This window comes from Culex quinquefasciatus, chromosome 2 (assembly GCF_015732765.1).
Source record: "Culex quinquefasciatus strain JHB chromosome 2, VPISU_Cqui_1.0_pri_paternal, whole genome shotgun sequence".
NCBI lineage: Eukaryota > Metazoa > Arthropoda > Insecta > Diptera > Culicidae > Culex > Culex quinquefasciatus.
Genome location: NC_051862.1, coordinates 151,742,711 through 151,766,596, shown reverse-complemented (window position 1 = coordinate 151,766,596; position 23,886 = coordinate 151,742,711). Strand labels below are relative to the sequence as shown.

At 36.5% G+C, this 23,886-nt stretch overlaps 1 protein-coding gene across 1 annotated transcript in view; it reads left to right on the top strand.

Annotated features, from left to right (window-relative positions):
- LOC6041617 (S phase cyclin A-associated protein in the endoplasmic reticulum) overlaps window positions 1-23,886 on the top strand; it is a 133,923-nt gene that overhangs the window by 21,884 nt on the left and 88,153 nt on the right. The window contains exons 5-8 of the mRNA XM_038252996.1: window positions 227-391; window positions 453-1,680; window positions 1,744-1,867; window positions 23,292-23,431. Coding sequence (XP_038108924.1) covers window positions 227-391; window positions 453-1,680; window positions 1,744-1,867; window positions 23,292-23,431 — 1,657 coding nt within the window. The remainder of the gene's footprint in view (window positions 1-226; window positions 392-452; window positions 1,681-1,743; window positions 1,868-23,291; window positions 23,432-23,886) is intronic.

Below are 23,886 nucleotides of genomic sequence, written 5' to 3'. Positions count from 1 at the left end.
CAGGTGTGGTGTGTGCAATGAATTGATCGCCGCGGTGGGAAGCGCGCTCATGAAGCAACGCGCGTGCGATTACGCGACCACGTGCGCGTTCACTTTCGTTCGGGCTTGCCTTTTTGCACACCGATCGTCGTTCCATCACCGAAAACCCGCCACAGTTCTGATCGTCACTTGGAGCTCGTGGGTGATTTGCGCTAATTTTCGAGTTGTTCTTTGTATTCTCGCACAGAAATTGACATCGACACGGAGACGGACGAAACGGACTGCGAGGCCATCATCGATCTCGAGGACAACGAGAGCTGCGTGGAGAATCTGGAAACGGTGCACGTGAACGGGGACGCCGGCGGAGACGAAGAGATGACGCTGGAGATGCGGTACGAGTCGGTGTTGGCTGGTGAGTTTGGAATGTTTTACTCTTGTGACGTTTTGGTTAACGGAACTTGGTTCTGTTTTAGAAATGACCTGGGTGGAGCGAGCGCAAACGTTGGCCACGCTGCAGGCCCTGGTCGCGCGCCATCCCGGAAGGGCTCAGCAGTTGCATGCGAAGCTGTCGAGTCCGTCGCGGCGCCGGTCGCTGCACGAAACGTTGAAAAAGTACCAGGCCAAGCAGACGCGGGCAACGGAGAAACGGCTCGCGTTGCAACGGGAGAAGGCCACCAAGATTCAGCAGCTGCTGACGCGCGTTGAGGACGTCAAGACGGCCAAACAGCAGCTGATTGAGAAGAAGCGGATGCGCATGGAGGAGCGGTTGCAACGGGCGGCGGAGAATCGGTCCCAGTACTTGAAGGATAAGATTAAGAAGGCGCACGACGAGGAGGAGAAGTTGAAGGAGATTGCGTTCATTAAGAATTTGGAAGCGCAGAACAAGCGGTTGGACTTTATTGAGTCGTGTAAGGAGCAGGAAGGGCGGTTGCAGGATCTTGAGACGGAACGGCAGAAAAAGGCCGAGGAGAAAGCGGCGAAGGAAGCAGCCGTTGAGCGGAGACGTCTGGAGATCGAGCAGGAACGCCAGAAGAAGCTTCAAATCATGAGCGAGTTTCGGAGGGAACGGGAGAAACGAGTTGGCAAGATGCAAGAGCAAAAGGAAAAGCAACGCAAAGCGCTAGCTCAGGAAAAAGCACGCGATCGCGAGGAACGCCTTCTCGCTCTTCAAGCACAACAGCAAGCCACAACCGAAGAACTCCAACGTAAAATCATCCAAAAGCAGCAGGAATCCGCCCGCCGCCACGAAGAAAACATCGAACACATCCGCCAGCGTGCCGTCGAACTCACCATCCCAACCCGCAACGCCGACGAGCTCAACTGCAACTCCAAGCCCGACCAGGAGAACGAGGACAACCTCAGCGTGAGCGACAAAGGCAAAGAAAACGGCAACGCCAAAGCCAACAAGAAACGCCTCCGCAAACTGCGTCTCCGCATGGTCCAGGAAGCGGACGAATACATCGCGGAACTTCAACCACTCACCCCGCAAATCCGCAAGCAGAGCCAAGTCCCAAAACTCCTAAACAGCATCGTCAAAGGTGGCGGACCGGTCGGCGTTGAACGCCCCCTGGGTCAACTCCTGCGCCTAATGGCCAAGGCAGAGGTCGTTGACTTCCAGTCTATGTGGTTGCTCGATGGCCTGAAAACCATCGCCGACGTGATCGAGCAGGGCATGGAACCAAACTCGGAAATCTCCAAACGGTAAAACAATTCCAACACCAAAATCAAACAACATCAACTAATTACGATCAACACTTTTGACAGGGCGGTCGTCATTTCGGTGCAGCTGTACAGGAACGCGTGCTCGCTGTGTCCGCAGATCAGCCGGCATGCGATCCTGGGGAACTCGGTCACCGTGCTGCTAGACGCGTTGCAGATCAGCCTGAAGGTAGGTCCAGATGGTCCAGATTGTTTGTTCGATTTGCGAACCGGCTAATGGTAAACAAGGAAGTGCATTATTCAATTTAAACCGGGTGCGAGAGATGAAGTGTTGTTTATGTTGGCGCTTTCATCGTGCGATCAGATCAGATAGCGATCAGATGGTGTGTAGCCGTTTTATAAAGTGCGGTGATGATGATTGATAGGTTGGTAAACCGACTTCTGGTGGTGTAAACATTTTATGTTTAATGCATTTTTTGCTTGCAAATGTTTGCAGAATGTTAGGTTAAGTTATGCAATTCGTCATCTTGAAAGTAATGTTAGCCAAGGATACTCCTCCGACCCCCGTGACTTTTGTGGTCTCTATTGCAAGTTTCTACTCGAATCTAGGAGTCAAAAGCTTGAATGGGGAGAGCACCCAAACCTATTTTTACTCCAAGGAACCTTCCACTCCAAAAATCCTGACGACCTTTGGATTGCGAGACCAACCGCCGCCAGCGATTTCACCGGAGTAGGCTTGGTTTGGTGTGTTGTTTGTACTTATAGCGTGGAGACGACTCCTACACTTGGAATGACTTAACGGCCAACATCCAAGGCCAGGACCGACATTTTACTTCCCCATCCGATGGAAGGCTGGAGCAGATGGGAAACGAACCCCATGATTTCCCGCTTACTAAGCGGACAGCTTAACCATTTCTCGACCTTGGGATATTTTAATCTTACAAATTATAGAATTGAGTCAATCGATATCTTCAATATTCTAACTACACTTATCAAAACATCCGTACAAATCTCTACACTGAAATAAAAAAAAGTACCAAATTCCTAAATTCTAGGAATTTTGCCACTTTTCCTTTTTTAGTAATCGGGTTTTTTGGATTACTTAATAAGGAAAGGGTAATTTTTTTTTATTTCAGTGTAGAAAAATCTTCCAGATTTGTTGAGTTATGGCCTAGAACCAGCGAATTGAAGTTTCTGTTTCAACTAATGTGGAGACTTGGGCTTTTGTGTAAATAGGACATAAGTTGGGTGTTCAGTAGCAGCAATCGAAGTGATCCGTGGTGCAAAACTCCACCAGTAGTGATTTTTATTCGCTTCGAGTGGCTCATCGGTAGGCTTAGTGATTTTTCACGCTCAATAATTGCAAGTTTCACGGGGACCTTAATTTGAAACTATCAAATTTCACGCGGAACGTGAAAAACGTTAAAATGGCTCAGAAAATCTTATGTTAAAATTACAGAAACTACTTGTTAAGCTTCATTTTTAATTATTTTTAAATAAACAAAAAAATATTTACGTTTCCACGTAGTTTATGAATTTGATCTATATATTTTTTGAAACTAAATGTAGGGCATGTGTTTTCCCATTTATTAAATTGTTTTTTTTTTCAGCTCATATAGATAAAAACATTTAACATCCGTCGACATTTTGCCAAGTAAATATTTTTAAGGTTTTCATCTCGCTTTTCAAAAACTATATTAAAAATCAAAATCGGAACAAGAAACAACAAAGTGGCATTTTTTTATTTCCACGGGAATTATCCACTCATATTCTCAAATATCGTGAAAATAAAACAGGACTCAGAAAAAACTGTAATGTTCTTAAAATGTGATTTATAAAATCAATAATACTATTCACTAAATCACTACTAAATATATTTTGTTTCCTAAGAATTACTTTTATTGATTCTCTAAATAGCAATTTATTTTCAGAATATTTCTCTCTAATCCACTGGCATTCAATTTTGCATTTTTTATTCAGATTGCTTGCTCCTTCCGTCAATTATATATATTTGCATTGTAAAAAATATATCACAATTTACTTGTTCAGCCAACTTTAATAACATTTGGTTGAAAAAGCCAAAATTTGCAAAAATATAATCATTTTCTTTTTGGTAAGAGAATAACTGCAATCAAATGATTGATGATTGCTTGTGATAAGTTGATGATTCCGAGAAAACGTTATTTCTCACTTGTCAACATCATAAATGTATTCACTTCTCAGTAAATGTGGTAATATTTTTTTGTTATTATATGTTTTACCAACAGCTCTTCAAATGTTTTATATCTCGCTTTTAATTTGATACTAATAAAATTTATTTAATAAGCCTTTATGGATGAAATATTTATTATGATGCTGTTATTTGAAAGAATTGATTTGAAAAAATTGATAAATTTCACGGGATTTCACGGAAGTCTTCAAATTTCACGAATTTCACGCTGTCCGCGAAATCTTGAAAATTCACTTACCCTATATGTCATCATTGATCGAAAGGCACACTGACGTTTGGATTGACGTTTTTATCGTAGTACAAATTGTTTATGAGCAGTTCTCTCAGATTTCGGTCATTCGATTTTTTTGTATTTTTTAATCAGACTGAAACTTTTTTTGGTGCCTTCGGTATGCTCAAAGAAGCCATTTTGCATCATTAGTTTGTCCATATAATTTTCCATACAATTTTGGCAGCTGTCCATACAAAAACGATGTATGAAAATTCAAAAATATTTTTCTTTTGAAGGAATTTTTTGATCGATTTGGTGATTTGGTGATGCAGGCCAAGTGCGAATGATTCTGATGATACCTCTTCAGTTGACGCTCAGGCGAGGAACATCCTGGAAGGAGCGTCACTGACTACGCCCGTAGTCCTGTTAGATCATTTCTTGATCAAGACAGTATAGCTCTGGTTCCTTGCAAGTGTCCTATTTTCTTACCTCCACGTTGGCTTGGTTTTCATGATGACCTAGCTGGTGGCCTGTGGAAACGGATCGTAAACCTTTGACCACCGCGGGTCAAAGTCGAGACGGCTAAAAGAAAGGGCGCGACAATGTGGGAAAGGGATGTAATTTGTGATTGTAGACGGTATTGTTTTGATTCGCAGTATGTTGAGTCAACTGCTGTGGATGTACCTGAAACATCGCACAACGGGGTTTCTCTTCATTCTATTTCATCTACCACCTATCTTCTGTTTATTTTGTTTCACTGATTTTCTAACGCGGCTTCTGTTAACTTCTGTTTACTCCATTTGATTTCGATTTTACTCATTTGATTCTCTTATTTCTCAACGCTTTTCCACTCTATTTTACCAATTGATGCTGCTGTAACAAACTGTCTGTTTTTCCTTAATTTGGCAGCGATGTCAATTTTGTTTATCTTTATTTATCTATTTGAATAATTTTTCATCTGCCCTATAAATTGCACTTAACACCTTAACCACATTGTTACCTCTTGTTATTAACTATTGTTAATTTCATTATCTACTTAATAAATTACTATCTTTCTTTTACTATTGATTCTTTACATAGTATATTTCTTTCACTGTCCATTGTTTTCAATCTTCACCCTTTTCTTCAACCAAATGAGGTTCGAGCCCTTACTCAATTTTTGGAATGATCAAAGAATTAACACAAATATTACTATTGTACTTTTGAAAAACTTTTATAAAATGCTTAGGACCAAAAATTGTAACAAAACACCGCGACAAAAGAAATACCAACATATAAACACGACTCAACACTAGGAAAGATTTCAGGAGAAAACAATACACAGTAAATAACAATTAGTTTTTGAATTCAAACTAAAAATAAAACAGTCTTTGCTTTAATGAAAGTTGTTAGGCACACTTTAAATGGTTAGGCGCTTATACTTACATCAAACCCTACGTAATGTACCACCCCCGGCCGAGTTAAAATGCGTAACCGGAAAGAAGGTGTGCATGCCTGGCACGAACACTCAAAGCGTGTTCTAGCGTGCTGCTCGTACTGACTCAGAGCAAGGGTGAGATGTAGGTGTAAGGGCAGTGCGTGTTCGTCGGGAACCTAGTGCATAAGATCGGTCAAGGCCCGTTCTTACACTGAAAATTGCGAATTGCGAATTGCGATTTGGTGATTTGGTGATTTGTCACTAAAACTTAATTTGCAAAACACTATTTTTATTTTTTTTATATGTTTTAGAGGACATAAAATGCCAACTTTTCAGAAATTTCCAGGTTGTCCAAAAAATCTTTGACCGAGTTATGATTTTTTAATCAATACTGATTTTTAAAAAAAATCGAAATTTGGTCGCAAAAATTTTTCAACATCATTTTTCAATGTAAAATCAAGTTTTCAATCAACAAGTACTTGAGTGAAATTTTTAAGAAACTTTTTTGAAAATAGTGGCAGTTTGCAAAAAAATGATGCAAAATGGCTTCTTTGGGCATACTGAAGGCACCAAAAAAAGTTTCAGTCGGATTAAAAAATACTAAAATTAAAATTCTAAAAAAGACCGATTTCGTAGAGAATTGCTCTTTTATAACACATCAAAATCCGCGAGTGTTTTGTGATGAAAAAGACCTTCCCATAACTTCGTAGCTCGGAAGGCTCGTCGAAGGGTTTATGTTACAGTGGACTCTCTATGTGTCGATATTGAAGGGACCGACGAGAGCGGGAGGTATCAAATCATGGAAACTTGAAGGGACTGCAAAATTTATTGACAGCTGGAGCAACATTGATATCGAGAAGTTCTTCAGCCAAAGAGTCGACAGTATTAAAGTTCTCCTCATAGCATCGTAACTCGGGAGGCAGCGAAAAACCAATACCTTATCCTACTAACATAAAGAAAAGAAGCATATTTAAAAACATCGGCAAAGTCACATAACACAAGTCAAATTTCCTACTCTAAAGTTTTCTTAAATTTTAAGAGTTCTTCTTTCCTAATGGTTTGATACACGGAGAAAAAAGAGTTCCCAAAATCGTGAACTTTCGTTCATGAAATTGGGAACCACGAACAAAGTGTTCAAATGCCATGGTACGAATTTGAACACTTTGTTTGTTATTCCCAATTTCATGAACGGGTGTTCACGATTTTGGGAACTCTTTTTTCTCCGTGTATAGATCAAAAATTGCAAATATTTTTCAAAGTTCATGTCAAAAAATAAGGGGACAATATTTTTTTTCAAAAACTTCAAAATTTTAATGGAAATAGAAGTCTAACCAACTGAAAACAATTAGAAATGCATTTTCCTGCGTTTAAAATCATATTTAGTATGTCTGGAATCGATGAAAAATATTTTCATTTTTTGTGGAATTCCGATGTACAGCACCGCAAAAAATTTTTTTTCGGCGAAAAAAACTTTTTTGAAAAAAAATATTTTGAAAACTAATAATGCAAAACAACTAGACAGATGTAAAATGCACTTTATAACCCTTTTTTCATTCAAATGGTAAGACCATGGCTTGTTATTTCAATTCTTATATTTTTTTATTTTTTGAAATAGACGGCGCCCAGCAAAATGAAGTCGATAAAGTAGTCGGTTTTTAGAGAAAAAGTGGAAAACGTGGTCTAGAAATAGCGACGCCATCCCCCGATTTTAATCTGGGTGGGAAGGGTAATTGCAATGTTTAAAGGGATAAAATTTGTGTAGTATTTTATTAAAAACAACCAAAAAAATTTCCACTGCTATTTTTTCATTTCAAGAGTTCACAAAGTTTTGAACCATCCAACATCAATTAAAAACACTCGCTTTCAATTCAAGTACCAATCCCAATCTCGAACCCGGGATTACTTTGAAAGAGAATAATTTTAATTTGCTTCCCATTGCTATCAATTTGCGTTCCTTGAAGTTGAGACATCAGAAGTTGGCCTTTTTCCCACATTTACATGTTTTTCGGCAAATGGGAGATGTGGGAAATCCTTCGAAGTGTTTGTATGTGTGCACTTGAAAGTGTGTGTGTCTTCATTGAATATTCCGTTTGTGCGTACTCCATGGACTCATCTTCTGTCCTCTCTGTATGTGTGTGTGTTCGTACGCATTAAAACGCAAACTTTATGCAAATGAATCGCTTTCTGGGGAGCACACTTAATTAATTAGGAGTGCTCTTGGCAAAAAGCTTTTTCGCCATTGCGTGTGTGTGTGTGTGTTTGTGTTCGCTCCTCTGGATTGCATTTCCCACCCACACACACTCTCGCCTCTCGGTGATCCGGATTCCGGTAGCCGAGGATGCCGGTTCCTCCTTTGGATTAGTCCCCGAAAACGAGCCAATATTTAATTTACGAGGACTAATGAAAGCAATCAAGCCGCCAATAAAATCATCGCATATATGCAGCAGCAGCGAGCGCACGTGCATTTGACGCCCGCGATGCGAACTCAGGTGTGCGAAAGCCATGGCTCTATGGCATTCCGATTCGTTGAGAGTTGAAGCGATTGTGGGAGAGCTCTTTTGAAAATTGAAAATACACTTTTTTCGAAGTTTTAAAATTTCTGAATATTTTCAAATAAATTTTATTTAAAAAATCTCTCAAGTTTTTTTCGAGAGGTCCAATGTTATTTTTCTGGTCATCCTAATGCGCACGGTGCGCACCTGGCAAAACGCAATCGAAATTCAATCCTTTTCGAGGACATCCACTCGGCGGGACTTTAATGACATGATCTGCAATTCATTTGCGCCTCCCCCGCCAACAGGCTGCTCATCCGTTTTGTTCTTTCAACAATATTAGCGCAACTGTGTGGAGGTTGATCCAATTCGTGATGAACAGCGGCATGGCATGCAATCCATTTTTTTTTACTAAATCGGATATCTTTATGCGATTGTCTAATGAGTGTGTTTAAGTTATACTTTCATCGCGTGTCATTGCGGTTCATTTGATGTTTGTGAGTTGTGGAAAGTGATTTCTACCAATAATTGTAGAATTTGTATAGTTCATAAAGTTTTGTAATGAAAATGCCATTATTTGCAAGCGAACTCATTTTTTTAATATCTGAGAGATACAGGATAGCTCACTGCGACGATATAATATTGTGAATCCTCTAGTCAACTTTTAAAGTCTAAAACGTCACATTAAAATGCTATTTGTACTCTCATCAGCGAATACCAGTCAAAACACCTGCCGTCGTGCACTTTTAAACGCCCCCGCAATTCGCGTACGTTTTTCGCGCCATCATCACCATCATCGCACACACGCCACGCACCTGTCAATAAAATCAACACTCGACCAGTTTAATGCTCTGTGTTGCGATAGCTACTCTGAATGCAATGTTTTATCAACGTTCTGAGCCTGATTGGGTGCCTATGGGCGGGGCTGGCTTGACTCTTGAGAGTAGTGTGATCCACCTTAATTTATTACTGACCTGTCCCGGTCTGTTCAAGAAGAATAAGTTTAATTTATATTAAGTTTAAATGTTTGTTTTTAAATATGTTTTTTTTTTCTTCTGTTAATTCCAGTGTTTATATATAAACACTAGTAAATAGTGTTTATGTAGTAAAGACCTAAATTTATGAGCTATATTCACTCAAGGTTTAAGAGCAATTCTCCCAAGAATGGTCGTTTTTTTACAAATTAAATTTGAATGACACTTTGTGTGTACCATTTCAAGATCAAAGAAGACATTTTGTATCATAAGTTTGTCCATACAAGTTTTAATACAGCCATTCCACGTCAAAAAGGAAGTCTCCAAATCAAAAGTGCTCCGATTTGCCTCAAATTTGGAGTGGGGGTTCTTTGGCCCAAAGAATTAGACCCATATTTTTTTTTGCGATTAGGGTGGTCCTATCCGAAATAGGGTGGTCCAAAAAATGGCATTTTTCGTCGATTTTCGCAAAAACCACATTTTTCAAAAAATCATATCTCCGGAACTGCTGAACCAAGTTTAGAGCGCCACAATTCAAAAGAAAGGTTATAAGTTCGGCTTTTAAAGAAAAATATGTTGAGGTCCAAAAAAACTAGATGAATATTTGAAAAGGTCCTATGAAAATTTCATTTGCCGTTTTCAAGGTCTCGGGGCCAAAGAGCCCATGTCTGAAAAAAATTTTCCCTAAGTCCTTGTAATATTTTACACAACATATCAAAAATTGCGAATATCCATTAACACGTTTCGGAGATATGATTTTTTAAACATAAAAACTGGGTTTTTTCGACGCGCCGCGCGCAAAAACGGCAAAATGACGAAAACGGGTAAAAATCAACTTTTTTCACTAAAACTGCGATAACTTGAAAATTTCAGCGATGACTTATACATGTCTGGGTACCAAAAGTTGCGTAATTCAATTATGAAAGCTTAGGACTTCTTAGAAAAAAGTTACGCTCTAATCAATCGTTTTTCGAATTCGCTTCGAACTTTTGTTTTAATCTAATTTTAAATTACAAAAATGGCAACCATTGAGCACATTGAGGCACAAATTCGTCAAAATTAATTTGGTAGTGTTGCCAATTATTATTAAAAAAAAAGTTGTAGAACGAGAAAAAAAAAGTTAAAACGGTGACGGTGCCGCTAATATTTTCAAAAATAAACATTCAACTTCTTAAGTATGCTCTGTATCTAATTCCATTCCACGAATATCTGCTCCAAAAAGAGTCTGCATAAAATTAAATGTGTCTCAAAATTCATTTAATTTTGTTAATCAGTAATCGACCTCTGGGTATAAATCATTGATTTTGATGATGATTTTCCTACATTTACAAGGAATAGTAAAATGCCTACCAAAAAGTATCAACACTTGGAAAGTACAGCTCTGAACAATTTTTTAAATGTGCAATTTGTAATCAAAATGTTGTAGGATATTTTTCAAAATATTGTCATATATTGATTTCTTCCAACCAAACCCATGACAACCCGGGCAGATGGTAATAACAAAATTCATGCCATTTCAATAACAAATACTGTTAAAATAACAAAAATTGTCATGGAATATTCTTGCAAAAACCATTTTTGCATAAGAGTTGAATAACATTTTATGTTATCATAACAAAAGTTGTTATTGGTCTGATATTAATTGAAAGCCAAAACAACTGTTTGTTATGGAAGAATACCGCCAACTGTAACAAAAAAATAATAACAAAAATTTGTTCGAAGAAAACTAAAAATGTTATTAGTCTGTTATAACAATAACAAACCAATAACAAAACAATCATAACGACTAATAACAAATCTTGTTATAAATAACATAAAATGTTATTAGCCAAGTATTTTCAAATATTAAAAAATGTTATTCCCTCGTTTTTTCCGTCTGCTCGGGAATGATGAAAGTCGTACATTAATTGATTTAATTTTTAAGTTGACGATATCTCGACAAGTATTTTCCAATAATCGGTTTCACTTTTGTTATTTTTGTTAATTTTTACATAGTAGTTTTCTACGATTTCGCTATTTTTTTTTCGCTATTCTTGAGGGCTGGTCATACAACATGGGTGTGCTGTTAATGTATAAAATTCTGTACCTGAGAATGGGTTTTCTGATCGACACCAAGTCTTTCGCAGAGTTTTAAAAAAATAAAGAAATAGGTACATGGAAAAATCCTTTTTTTTATTCAACTTTGTATCATTAAAAGTTGAAAAATTACAAGCTAGTTAGGTGACACTTAGGGAAATTAATATTCATAGATTCGAAATCTTTGTGAGTATCTCAGTGATTACTTACTGCCCAATTTTAAAAGTTTCACAGAGAAAATTATAGGAAATTTTCTCAAATTTTTTTAAGAGATGCTAATTGTTGAGCTCAAAAAACCTTTTAAAACAAAAATAAAATTTCTACCAAAGCTATAACCTGAAAGCGGTACATTTTATAAATAAAGTGTTAGGTACTTTTCGATTGCAAATTTGATTTCATTTGAAATGATTTTTAATATTTTTTGTCCACATTTTCGATATTTTCTTAGAAAAAAAAAAAAAGATTTTATATCACCAAGAAGTGAAAGATAGCTTTTATTTCAAAATGATGAAAATTCGGCAACAATATTGGTGCAATTATTTTTTCAGTAACATAATGTTAGTAACTAGTGAGAATTTGAGCTTTTGCCTCTAGTCGTTTTAGGCTCGATCTCGAATGCCTTTTTTTTAAATTGCAGCGAAGTTGCAAGCAAATCATAATTAATCAAGAAAAAAACATAGTGGATTCACATTATTATAAAAATATAAAGGGTACTCTGCCTTCAATGCTAGTCTATGATTTACCTAAAAAAACATATGTATCGATGTTGTACTTTGTCGATTTATTACAATAAGCCAAAAGATACACTTTCACGCGCAGCGTAAAACAAGCAAACGTAAATATGCTGGCGTTTAAGCTTCGACATGACGACTTGTCGATCTTTCGAGCGAGAACGAGCCGGAATTTTGAAGTTGATGTTCAGTAGTTACTTGTACTTGTTCGATAACTGGGCGTTCTTCAACTGGGCGCTCGATAACTGGGTTGTAGCCCATTTAAAAAGCAGACAAGCGTAAAAAAACCAAAACAAATCGAAATGACCGAGGGGTTAATAGATGCAAAAATCATGTTCAATAAATAAATAAAACTTTTATTAAACTTTTTTTTCAAAAAAAAAAGAAATATGAAAAGGTAGCATTGTAAATAAAATTGAGTAAGCTTTTTTATATTTAATCAGGAAATATCATGCATCGGTGATCCCCTCGTTTTTTTTTTGTTCAGCCCTATTACCGAACAAGTGCTGTATATGATTCTGTATAAAATCTAAAAAAATAGTTTTGACCATATCTCTTAAACCATATTTCACACCATCATACACTATGCCTTAAATATGTATTTTTTGGTTTCTTAAATCAGTCAAAAGTACGAAAAATAATAAATATGTTGGGAATTCAACTCTTTGTCAGAAATCTTTGAATTCCAAAAAAATAAATAAATAAAAATGTGTTTTCCGTGTACCTTTTTTTCTGAAAAGTCCTAATCATAATCTACAGTATTACCGAAGAAACAAAATCGATCATAAAATCCCTATATAATTTCATACATTTACATACCGTAAACTGGGGAGACTTTGATAGCCCGGGGTGACTTTGATAGGTTTTTCAAATGCCCGTCAAATAAGTATCTAAACATTTTTGAAAATTTTAAGTATGTAAGCATTAAGGGATAGCTTATTATCGAACATATATGCAAAAATGTGACTGTTACATTGGATGTATCAAAATTAGTGGCCAAATCAAATTTCTATCAATGTCACCCCGGGCTATCAAAGTCACCCCAGTTTACGGTACCCATTTTGTATGACCAGCCTTCAAGATTGGCTGGATACTTTTATGGAAAATTAATTATGCGAAATTATTTGTTTTGACATAGGGAATGCCTGGAAAAAGTTTAATCCAAATTTAAAAAAAAAACAAAGAAAATTTGATTTCTGAAATCGTAGAGAACGATCGATTGCACTCTACAGTAGACATTTTTTTAAATGGTGACTTCAATTTAATAAAATCAAAACATTTTTTTATATAGACTCCACTTTGAGTTTAATCTTTTCTTCAATAATAAAAATAAATTTTGGAATGAAACTTAATTATAAATTTTAAGTCTAATTTTCAATATTTTTAATTCATCTTTCATTTAAAAATCAAGTGAGCTTTTTTAGTTACGTAATGTTTGTATTTAAAGTACATAATTCTGAGATACAAGTTAACAACTTTTCTTCTTTTACATCAAAGAATGGATCACACTAACTTTCGTAAGGAACCGCAGGCTCGCCGGCCACGAGATACCAAGTTCTCTCCTTGCGGCCATAAAACGGGCGCTAGTTGGATTGCCGAGCAACCTCATAAACACGTCGTAATCGGCTGCATTTTTGTAGTGTTTTTATTTTTGCATCCCCATCAGCCTGCCTTGCACTGCCGACACATCACCCGCCAATCGATGGGGGTGGACAGGATGTCCCGCAATTCTGACGAGAGTCCCTGCCCCTCTGCCACTTCTCTAATGGATTCACTGTGCAGATTAAAAAAAATGTCTAGATTAGAGATTTTTATGCGCGCGGCGGGTTCAAGTCTCGTAAAATTTGTTGTTTTTTTGCGGATACAAGAGCGAAATTTCCCTTTTTTGTTCTTAAGTAAGATGGATTGGGTGCTTGATTGATTGCTTCAAGGTCGTAAAGTCTGCGCGCCGTCGTAATGGCCGGCGATGATGACTTGTTGATTCTGCTGGCCGCGTCAGGACTCGGGACGATATTTTCGCCACTTGTGGTTGCCGGGTCAGGCCAGGAAGATGACGAGGGATTCAAGTAATAAATTGCTAATGACACCCCGACTCTCTAATGTGCTGTGCGGTGGATTAAATCGTTCTGCGAATTAATATTCGCTGACCCAGCCTGGCCTGGCCTCGGGTACACCCGGTCAATTAGCTATGTTCAAGTGCATGCTTTCAGGGGGAAAAAAAATCTGGTGTTTTATCGGTTTTGTGAATTTGGTGATGGATCACTTGAAAAGCATTTTGCGGATCATCGAGACATTCTATTAAGATAAATTTCAATTAGTCATATAGCTAATCAGTAATCCGGCTGACAAGTGCAAGTTTCTGACATCTTTTAAAAGTTGAGCAATTCTCTACGAAATCGGTCTTTTTTCTTCAATTTTAATTTTTGTATTTTTTAATCCGACTGAAACTTTTTTGGTGCCTTCGGTATGCCCAAAGAAGCCATTTTGCATCATTAGTTTGTCCATATAATTTTCCATACAAATTTGGCAGCTGTCCATACAAAAATGATGTATGAAAATTCAAAAATCTGTATCTTTTGAAGGAATTTTTTGATCGATTTGGTGTCTTCGGCAAAGTTGTAGGTATGGATACGGACTACACTGGAAAAAATGATACACGGTAAAAAAATTTGGTGATTTTTCATTTAACTTTTATCACTAAAACTTGATTTACAAAAAAACACTATTTTTAATTTTTTTTATTTTTTGATATGTTTTAGAGGACATAAAATGCCAACTTTTCAGAAATTTCCAGGTTGTGCAAAAAATCATTGACCGAGTTATGAATTTTTTAATCAATACTGATTTTTTCAAAAAATCGAAATTTTGGTCGTAAAATTTTCAACTTCATTTTTCGATGTAAAATCAAATTTGCAATCAAAAAGTACTTTAGTGAAATTTTGATAAAGTGCACCGTTTTCAAGTTATAGCCATATTTAAGTGACTTTTTGAAAATAGTCGCAGTTTTTATTTTAAAATTAGTGCACATGTTTGCCCAGTTTTGAAAAAAATATTTTTGAAAAGCTGAGAAAATTCTCTATATTTTGCTTATTCGGACTTTGTTGATACGACCTTTAGTTGCTGAGATATTGCAATGCAAAGGTTTAAAAACAGGAAAATTGATGTTTTCTAAGTTTCACCCAAACAACCCACCATTTTCTATCGTCAATATCTCAGCAACTAATGGTCCGATTTTCAATGTTAATATATGAAACAATTGTGAAATTTTCCGATTTTTTCGAAAAAAATATTTTCAAAATTTTCAAATAAAGACTAACATTTTAAAAGGGCGTAATATTGAATGTTTGGCCTTTTTGAAATGTTAGTCTTGATTTGAAAATTTTGAAAATATTTTTTTCGAAAAGATCGGAAAATTTCACAAATGTTTCATATATTAACATTGAAAATCGGACCATTAGTTGCTAAGATATTGACGATAGAAAATGGTGGGTTGTTTGGGTGAGACTTAGAAATCATCAATTTTCCTGTTTTTAAACCTTTGCATTGCAATATCTCAGCAACTAAAGGTCGTATCAACAAAGTCCGAATAAGCAAAATATAGAGAATTTTCTCAGCTTTTCAAAAATTTTTTCAAAACTGGGCAAACATGCACTAATTTTAAAATGAAAACTGCGACTATTTCAAAAGTCACTATAACGAAAACGGTGCACTTTATCAAAATTTCACTAAAGTACTTTTTGATTGCAAATTTAATTTTACATCGAAAATGAAGTTAAAAATTTTTACGACCAAAATTTCGATTTTGAAAAATCAGTATTGATTAAAAATTCATAACTCGGTCAATGATTTTGCACAACCTGAAATTTCTGAAAAGTTGGCATTTTATGTCCTCTAAAACATATCAAAAATAAAAAATTAAAAATAGTGTTTTTGTAAATCAAGTTTTAGTGACAAAATTAAATAAAAAATCAAAAAAATCACCAAATTTTTTTACCGTGTATTATTTTTCTAGTGTAGTCCGTATCCATACCTACAACTTTGCCGAAGACACCAAATCGATCAAAAATTCCTTCAAAAGATACAGATTTTGAATTTTCATACATCATTTTTGTATGGACAGCTGCCAAATTTGTATGGAAAATTATATGGACAAACTAATGATGCAAAATGGCTTCTTTGGGCATACCGAAGGCACCAAAAAAGTTTCAGTCGGATTAAAAAATACAAAAAAAATCGAATGACCGAAATCCTAGAGAACTGCTCAGTTGTTTAAAATCAGAAGAAGATAAACACTAGGAGGACCGCGTGGCGCGGTGGTTAGCGGCTTAGGCTGCCGATCCCTCATGTGTTCAATTCCAGCCCATCTCCTCTGGGTATTTTGTGTTTGTCCCGTTTAGTTAGTAAATTCAGTCTGTAAAGACGGTGTGATGTCTATTATTATTATTACTTCTTATTTCTAAATAAGAAGAAGCAGGGCTGCAGTCTGAATAGCAATAGAGATAGCGCCTTAATAAATTTTGGTAAAAAAATGTGAAATTTTTCAAGGATTTTGAAAATATCCAATTAGTCCAAAATTCTGACTTGATGGGCAATTCTCTATGAAATTGGTCTTTTTTTCTTATTTTTTTTGTATTTTTTAATCCAACCTAAACATTTTTTATGCTTTCGGTATGCCCAAAGAATGATGCAAAATGATTAGTTTGTCCTTATAATTTTCCATAAAAATTTGACAGCTGTCGTCCATACAAAAATGCTATGTGAAAATTTTAAAATCTTTATTTTTTGAACTTATTTTTTGATCGATATGGTGTCTTCGGCAAAGTTGTAGGTATGGATAAGGACTACACTGAAAAAAATGATACAAGGTAATTTTTTTTGGTGATTTTTAATTTCACTTTTTGTCACTAAAACATGATTTAAAAAAAAACACTATTTTTTATTTTTTTCATTTTCTGATATGTTTTAGGGGACATAAAATGTCAACTTTTAATGAAAATTGAAGTTTAATCAACTGAAACCCAGTTTAAATACATTTTCTCGCGTTTATAATCAAATTTAGCATGTTTGAACTCCTTTAAAAACATTTAAAATTTTCATGAAATACCAATGTACAGTCCCACGAAAAGTTTTTTTTTTATGCGAAAAAAAATCCGTCCATACCTCGATATTTTTAAAACTAAAAAATTCTGTATATTTAGCATTTATGAACTTTGTTGATACGACCTTTAGTTACTGAGATATTGCCAAGCAAAGATTAAAAAACAGGAAAATTGATGTTTTCTAAGTCTCACCCAAACAATGTCGATATCTCAGTAACTAATGGTCCGATTTTCAATGTTAAAACATGTAACATTCGTGAAATTTTTATTTAATTTTTTTGAAATCAAGACTTACGTTTCAAAAAGGTTTATTATTAAATGTTTGCGCTTTTAAAATGTTAGTCTTGATTAAAAAAAATAAAAATGCTGTATTCAAAAAAAAAAAAAATTACTGGTGTTTCATATTTTTACATTGAAAATCGAAACACAAAAATGGAATCCTCCAAATAAGCCAAATATTTTTAGAATTCTGAAAAAAAATATCATTAAAAAATATTCAGTCAACTTTATGTCTTCAGATTTTTTTTTATTTCAACCTGTCTGCATTAGAAATCCATAACAGATCTATCGATCGATTTTAAATATTACGGTTACGAATTATCAAAAATCATGACTGTCATAAAAACGTAATAAAACATGATTGAGTTTGTTAAGGTGAAGCCGTTGATTATTTTCGAAGAAAATTGATCATCACTATAAAATATTCTGTATTAAATTCAATTTAACGAATTTCAGCACCACAAGGAATCAGCATGTGCCGGTTGTTGCCTTCTAGAAGCCACTGAAAGAATTTTTGATCTAAATCAATTGTGCTTCAAAATTTCACAGTCATTGACGTCTTAGTTGGCATTGATTAATGACGATTTCCATAACTTTACAATAATATTAATATTCAATGTTTGGCCCTTTTAAAATGTTAGTCTTAATTTAAAAAAAATCAAAAAAAAATTTTCGAAGAGAACGGAAAATTTCACGAATGTTTCATGTTTTATCATTGTTAATCGGACCATTAGTTGCTATTATAAGATATCGTCATTAGAAAATGGTGGGTTATTTTGGTGAGATTAAGAAAACTTCAATTTTCGTGTTTATTTTTCTTAAAGCGGCTCTATCTCAGCAACCCGAGGTCCAATCTTCAATGTCTCTTAGACAATTTTATAGCAAATTTTCTGAAATTCTAAAAAAAAATATTTTTAGAAATGGTCACTTATGGTCGCTATTTTTAAAAATTGAAAAACTGCAAATATTTCGCTAAAATCAAACTTTCGGTGGCTATATCTTGAAAACGGAGCCCTTTATCAAAAAAATCTGTAAAGTACTTTTCGATTACAAATTCAATTTTGCATTAAAAAAACGTTACTTAATCCACCCTTAGGTGGTTGGTCACATTTAGAGGGTAATGCTATCCAAAATAGATTGATTCATTATTCATACCATCAGATTGTGTAGTCAGATCTTCATAATTCAGGGCACTTATGTACTTATTATTTTTGATGGGGTTGTCAGATCTTCAATCTTTTGAGCTCGTTGAAAAGGTCTTTTAATTACCTATTCAACGACAGGTCGCATGATAGATCCGGACAACGTTTTCATCAAAATATCTGAGTTCCGGCGTCTAAAAAGTGCATAAATAACACTTAAGTGCTTATATTGCGCGTATTCCCGAAAAAGACACGCGGCATACCAGCCTCGAAACGACGCGCCGCACTTTCGGCAAATGCGCGCTGTCAAATCCCATACTGTGCGTTTTGTTTTTGTTGATCTTCTTCTTCGAATTGCATGGCATTGTTGCCGGGAATGTTTTTTATTGCACCAAAAGTGCAGAAAATCGCTAGCAACAGTGTCTGCGGCAAATTCTGAAATGCCGCGCGGCGTGTACCTTTGAGAGAAACGGACAATAACTTTTGATAGGGTTGTCAGATCTTCAATCTTTTGAACTCGTTGGAAAGGTCTTTTGATTACCTATCCAATGACAGATTGCATGATAGATCCGGACAACGTTTTCATCAAAATATCTGAGATCTGGCCTCTAAAAAGTGCATAAATAACACTTAAGTGCTTATAACTTTTGATAGGGTTATCAGATTTTCAATCTATTGAACTCGTTGAAAAGGTCTTTTGATTACCTATCCAATGACAGGTCGCATGATAGATCCGAACAACGTTTTCATCAAAATATCTGAGATCCGGCGTCTAAAAAGTGCATAAATAACACTTAAGTGCGTATAACTTTTGATAGGGTTGTTAGATCTTCAATCTTTTGACCTCATTGGAAAGGTCTACCTTTCTAAAAATGTATGACATGACGGGGTTTCTTACAAAAACCACCCTTTTTACAATCTTCCGGACTTTTGCTAAAATTGTTTTTTAGCATAACTTTTGAAGTACTTAACTAAACTTTATAATTTTCAATAGCGACTTATGGGACCCCAAGGCAAACCGAATGAGACCAAAACGGTCCAAATCAGTTCAGCCAGTGCCGAGATAATCCAGTGCAATTTTTTTTATCAACATCCCACCACACACACAGACATTTGCTCAGAATTTGATTCTGAGTCGATATGTATACATGAAGGTGGGTCTAGGAGGTCAAATTAAGAATTTCGTTTTTCGAGTGATTTTATAGCCTTTCCTCAGTAAGGTGAGGAAGGCAATAATGTCAAACTTGTTTTTGCATGAAACTTCGATTTTTTTTCCAAAAATCTTTTTGCCTTCCTCACCTTACTGAGGAAAGGCTATAAAATCACTCGAAAAATGAACTTCTTAATTTGACCTCGTAGACCCACCTTCACGTATACATATCGACTCAGAATCAAATTCTGAGCAAATGTCTGTGTGTGTGTGTGTGTGTAGGGATGTGGGTCTGTGCACCAAAAAATATGCACTCGATTATCTCAGCACTGGCTTAACCGATTTGGACCGTTTTGGTCTCATTCGATTCGTCTTGGGGTCCCATAAGTCCCTATTGATTATGAAGTTTAGTAAAGTACTTCAAAAGTTATGCTAAAAACGATTTTGGCGTATGTCCGGAAGATTGTAAAAGGGTGGTTTTTAAGAAACCCTGTCATGTTATACATTTTCAGAAAGGTATTAAAAGACCTTTCAATGAGCCTAAAACATCAAAGATCTGACAATCCTATTAAAAGTTATTAGCACTTAAGTGTTATTTATACACTTTTTGGAGGCCGGATCTCAGATATTTCAATGACAATGATGTCCGGGTCCATCATGCGACCCATCGTTAGTTAGATAATCGAAAGACCTTTCAAATGAGCCTAAAACATCAAGGATCTGACAATCCTATCAAAAGTTATTGGCACTTAAGTGTTATTTATACACTTTTTGGAGGCCGGATCTCAGATATTTCAATAAAAATGATGTCCGGGTCTATCATGCGAACCATCGTTAGTTAGATAATCGAAAGACCTTTCAAATGAGCCTAAACATCAAGGATCTGACAATCCTATCAAAAGTTATTAGCACTTAAGTGTTATTTATACACTTTTTGGAGGCCGGATCTCAGATATTTCAATGACAATGATGTCCGGGTCCATCATGCGACCCATCGTTAGTTAGATAATCGAAAGACCTTTCAAATGAGCCTAAAACATCAAGGATCTGACAAACCTATCAAAAGTTATTGGCACTTAAGTGTTATTTATACACTTTTTGGAGGCCGGATCTCAGATATTTCAGTAAAAATGATGTCCGGGTCCATCATGCGACCCATCGTTAGTTAGATAATCGAAAGACCTTTCAAATGAGCCTAAAACATCAAGGATCTGACAATCCTATCAAAAGTTATTGGCACTTAAGTGTTATTTATACACTTTTTGGAGGCCGGATCTCAGATATTTCAATAAAAATGATGTCCGGGTCTATCATGCGAACCATCGTTAGTTAGATAATCGAAAGACCTTTCAAATGAGCCTAAAACATCAAGGATCTGACAATCCTATCAAAAGTTATTAGCACTTAAGTGTTATTTATACACTTTTTGGAGGCCGGATCTCAGATATTTCAATGACAATGATGTCCGGGTCCATCATGCGACCCATCGTTAGTTAGATAATCGAAAGACCTTTCAAATGAGCCTAAAACATCAAGGATCTGACAAACCTATCAAAAGTTATTGGCACTTAAGTGTTATTTATACACTTTTTGGAGGCCGGATCTCAGATATTTCAGTAAAAATGATGTCCGGGTCCATCATGCGACCCATCGTTAGTTAGATAATCGAAAGACCTTTCAAATGAGCCTAAAACATCAAGGATCTGACAATCCTATCAAAAGTTATTGGCACTTAAGTGTTATTTATACACTTTTTGGAGGCCGGATCTCAGATATTTCAGTAAAAATGATGTCCGGGTCTATCATGCGACCCATCTTAAGTTAGATAATCGAAAGACCTTTCAAATGAGCCTGAAACATCAAGGATCTGACAATCCTATCAAAAGTTATTAGCACTTAAGTGTTATTTATACACTTTTTGGAGGCCGGATCTCAGATATTTCAATAACAATGATGTCCGGGTCTATCATACGACCCATCGTTAGTTAGATAATCGAAAGACCTTTCAAATGAGCCTAAAACATCAAGGATCTGACAAACCTATCAAAAGTTATTGACACTTAAGTGTTATTTATACACTTTTTGGAGGCCGGATCTCAGATATTTCAGTAAAAATGATGTCCGGGTCCATCATGCGACCCATCGTTAGTTAGATAATCGAAAGACCTTTCAAATGAGCCTAAAACATCAAGGATCTGACAATCCTATCAAAAGTTATTGGCACTTAAGTGTTATTTATACACTTTTTGGAGGCCGGATCTCAGATATTTCAGTAAAAATGATGTCCGGGTCTATCATGCGACCCATCGTTAGTTAGATAATCGAAAGACCTTTCAAATGAGCCTAAAACATCAAGGATCTGACAACCCTTTTAAAAGTTATTGGCACTTAAGTGTTATTTATACACTTTTTAGAGGTTTGATTTCAGATATTGTGATAAAAATATTGTCTGAATCTTCCAAGCGAACTATCGTTGGATAGGTTTTTTTTATCAGACCTTGCCGATGAGCCAGAAATATTGATGGTCTGCGAACCATATCAAAAGAAATGAGTAATAAAGTTGATTTGTTAAACATGTTAAGAGGGAATGTTGCTATTTTTACTGAATGTATTGACTTTATGAATATGAGGAAGGCACCAACCACCTAAAGGTGGATTAAGTAACGTTTTTTTTTTTAAATTCATAACTCGGCGGCAGATTTTTTGACTATGTTTCTCTATGGCTCAAAAGTTGGGGATTTTTGTCCCCTAAAACATATAAAAAAATCTCGAAAATAAAAAAAATACGTATTTTGGGAAATTGAGTTTTAGTGAAAAAAAAGTTGATAAAAAAAATCTGCAAATTTTTTTCCCGTGTACCTATTTTTTCTCAAAAGTCCTCAACAATACCTACAACTTTGCCGAAGACACCAAATTGATCAAAAAATTTACTCAAAAGTTACAGCTGTTTGAATATTTACATACCATTTTTGTATGGACAGCAGCCAAAATTGTATGGAGACTTGTATGGGTGAACCAATGACGCAAAATAGTCATAGAGAAGGCCCCCACAAAATTTAAGTCAAATCAAAAAATACACAAAAATAAAACTGGTCGAAATCGGCCGATTTCGTAGAGAGTTGCTCATATACTAGTCAGCAATCTTTTTGCAAAATAAAGCTTAATAAATCTTAGTTCTTAATTCTAAAAGAAAACATCTAAGCACTGACGTCATCGTCAGTGATCTAAATTCGTTTCGACAAACGTCTGAAAATCGCACTTTAATCGCTAGACCATCACTCTTAAAGCTTGTGTGTCATTTCGCACACCACATTCAAGTGTCCTTTAACATACTACACAGGCTGAGTTGTTGTTCTTGCCCCTATTGTGTTCCCCCTTGCTCCATCAAAACCCTCCAAAACTGTGCAACTTCATTTTGAGTGTGGTGGCGTTCTTTTTGTTTCAACAACACCACCCTTCGTCCGTTTATGTACCACCTCTTTTACTGACATCCCGAATCTCCTGCTATCAAGTTCCATGTATATGTGTTTTATGTACTCCAACGCGCAACCAGTAGCGTGATAAGTGGTGCTGACAACTCCATGTTCAGCAGGAGCAGGGGGTCGTCAGAACTTTTTTCCTCTGGGAGGTAAAAATCGAAAATCGATATTAGGGTAGCCGCACCAGATGGCGCGCGGTGACACGGGCGGCCTTTTCATGCCACGACACGTTCCGCCAGGAGCAGGAGAAACTTTCGCTAGACGGATGTCTAGCACACGGGGAGTCGTTTGATCCTTTCAGCTCCGATTCCCTTTGATGATCCCTCGCTCGGTTCTTCTAACTGTTTCCCGTTTCTTGCTTCCTCTCTTGCAGACACCGGAGGAGAAGAGCCCGCTGTACCCGGTCGAGCTGTCCACGGAGTTGATACTGGCCTGCACGGTGGCGCTGTCGCCGACGAACTCACTCAAGCAGACACACCCAAAGGTTGTGGAACGCCTTCCGGATCTCATAAGGTAGGTGGTGCGAGCGGGACGGATCTCTGAGTGTGTGTGGGACGGAACGGGACGGCACGTGTCTCGTCGTTGTGGCGCTCTCTTGAAGCAACATAGTCTACGAGGTGTGTAGAGTTGCCTGAGCTTGTGTGTGCCTGCCGACAAGTTCTTAATCCCTCTCTCACTTGTACGGATACGACGAACACACACGGCAACCCCTGCTCTACAACTACACACGCAAAGGAAGAAGAGCATAAAAGAGCGAGAGAGAGAGAGAGAGAGAGCGCGCCCGCGAGCATAGAACTATGCTAAAGGACACGTACACGTTACGTTACGAAGCGGTAGAACCAACACTTGAAGAAGCACCACTAAGGTTGCTTGAAATGCACTTTGCGTTCACCCCCTCGTGCCCAACTCATACAGCTATGCATGAACGCAGAGAGAGAGAGAAAAAAGGTCTTCCACCAACTCTGTGC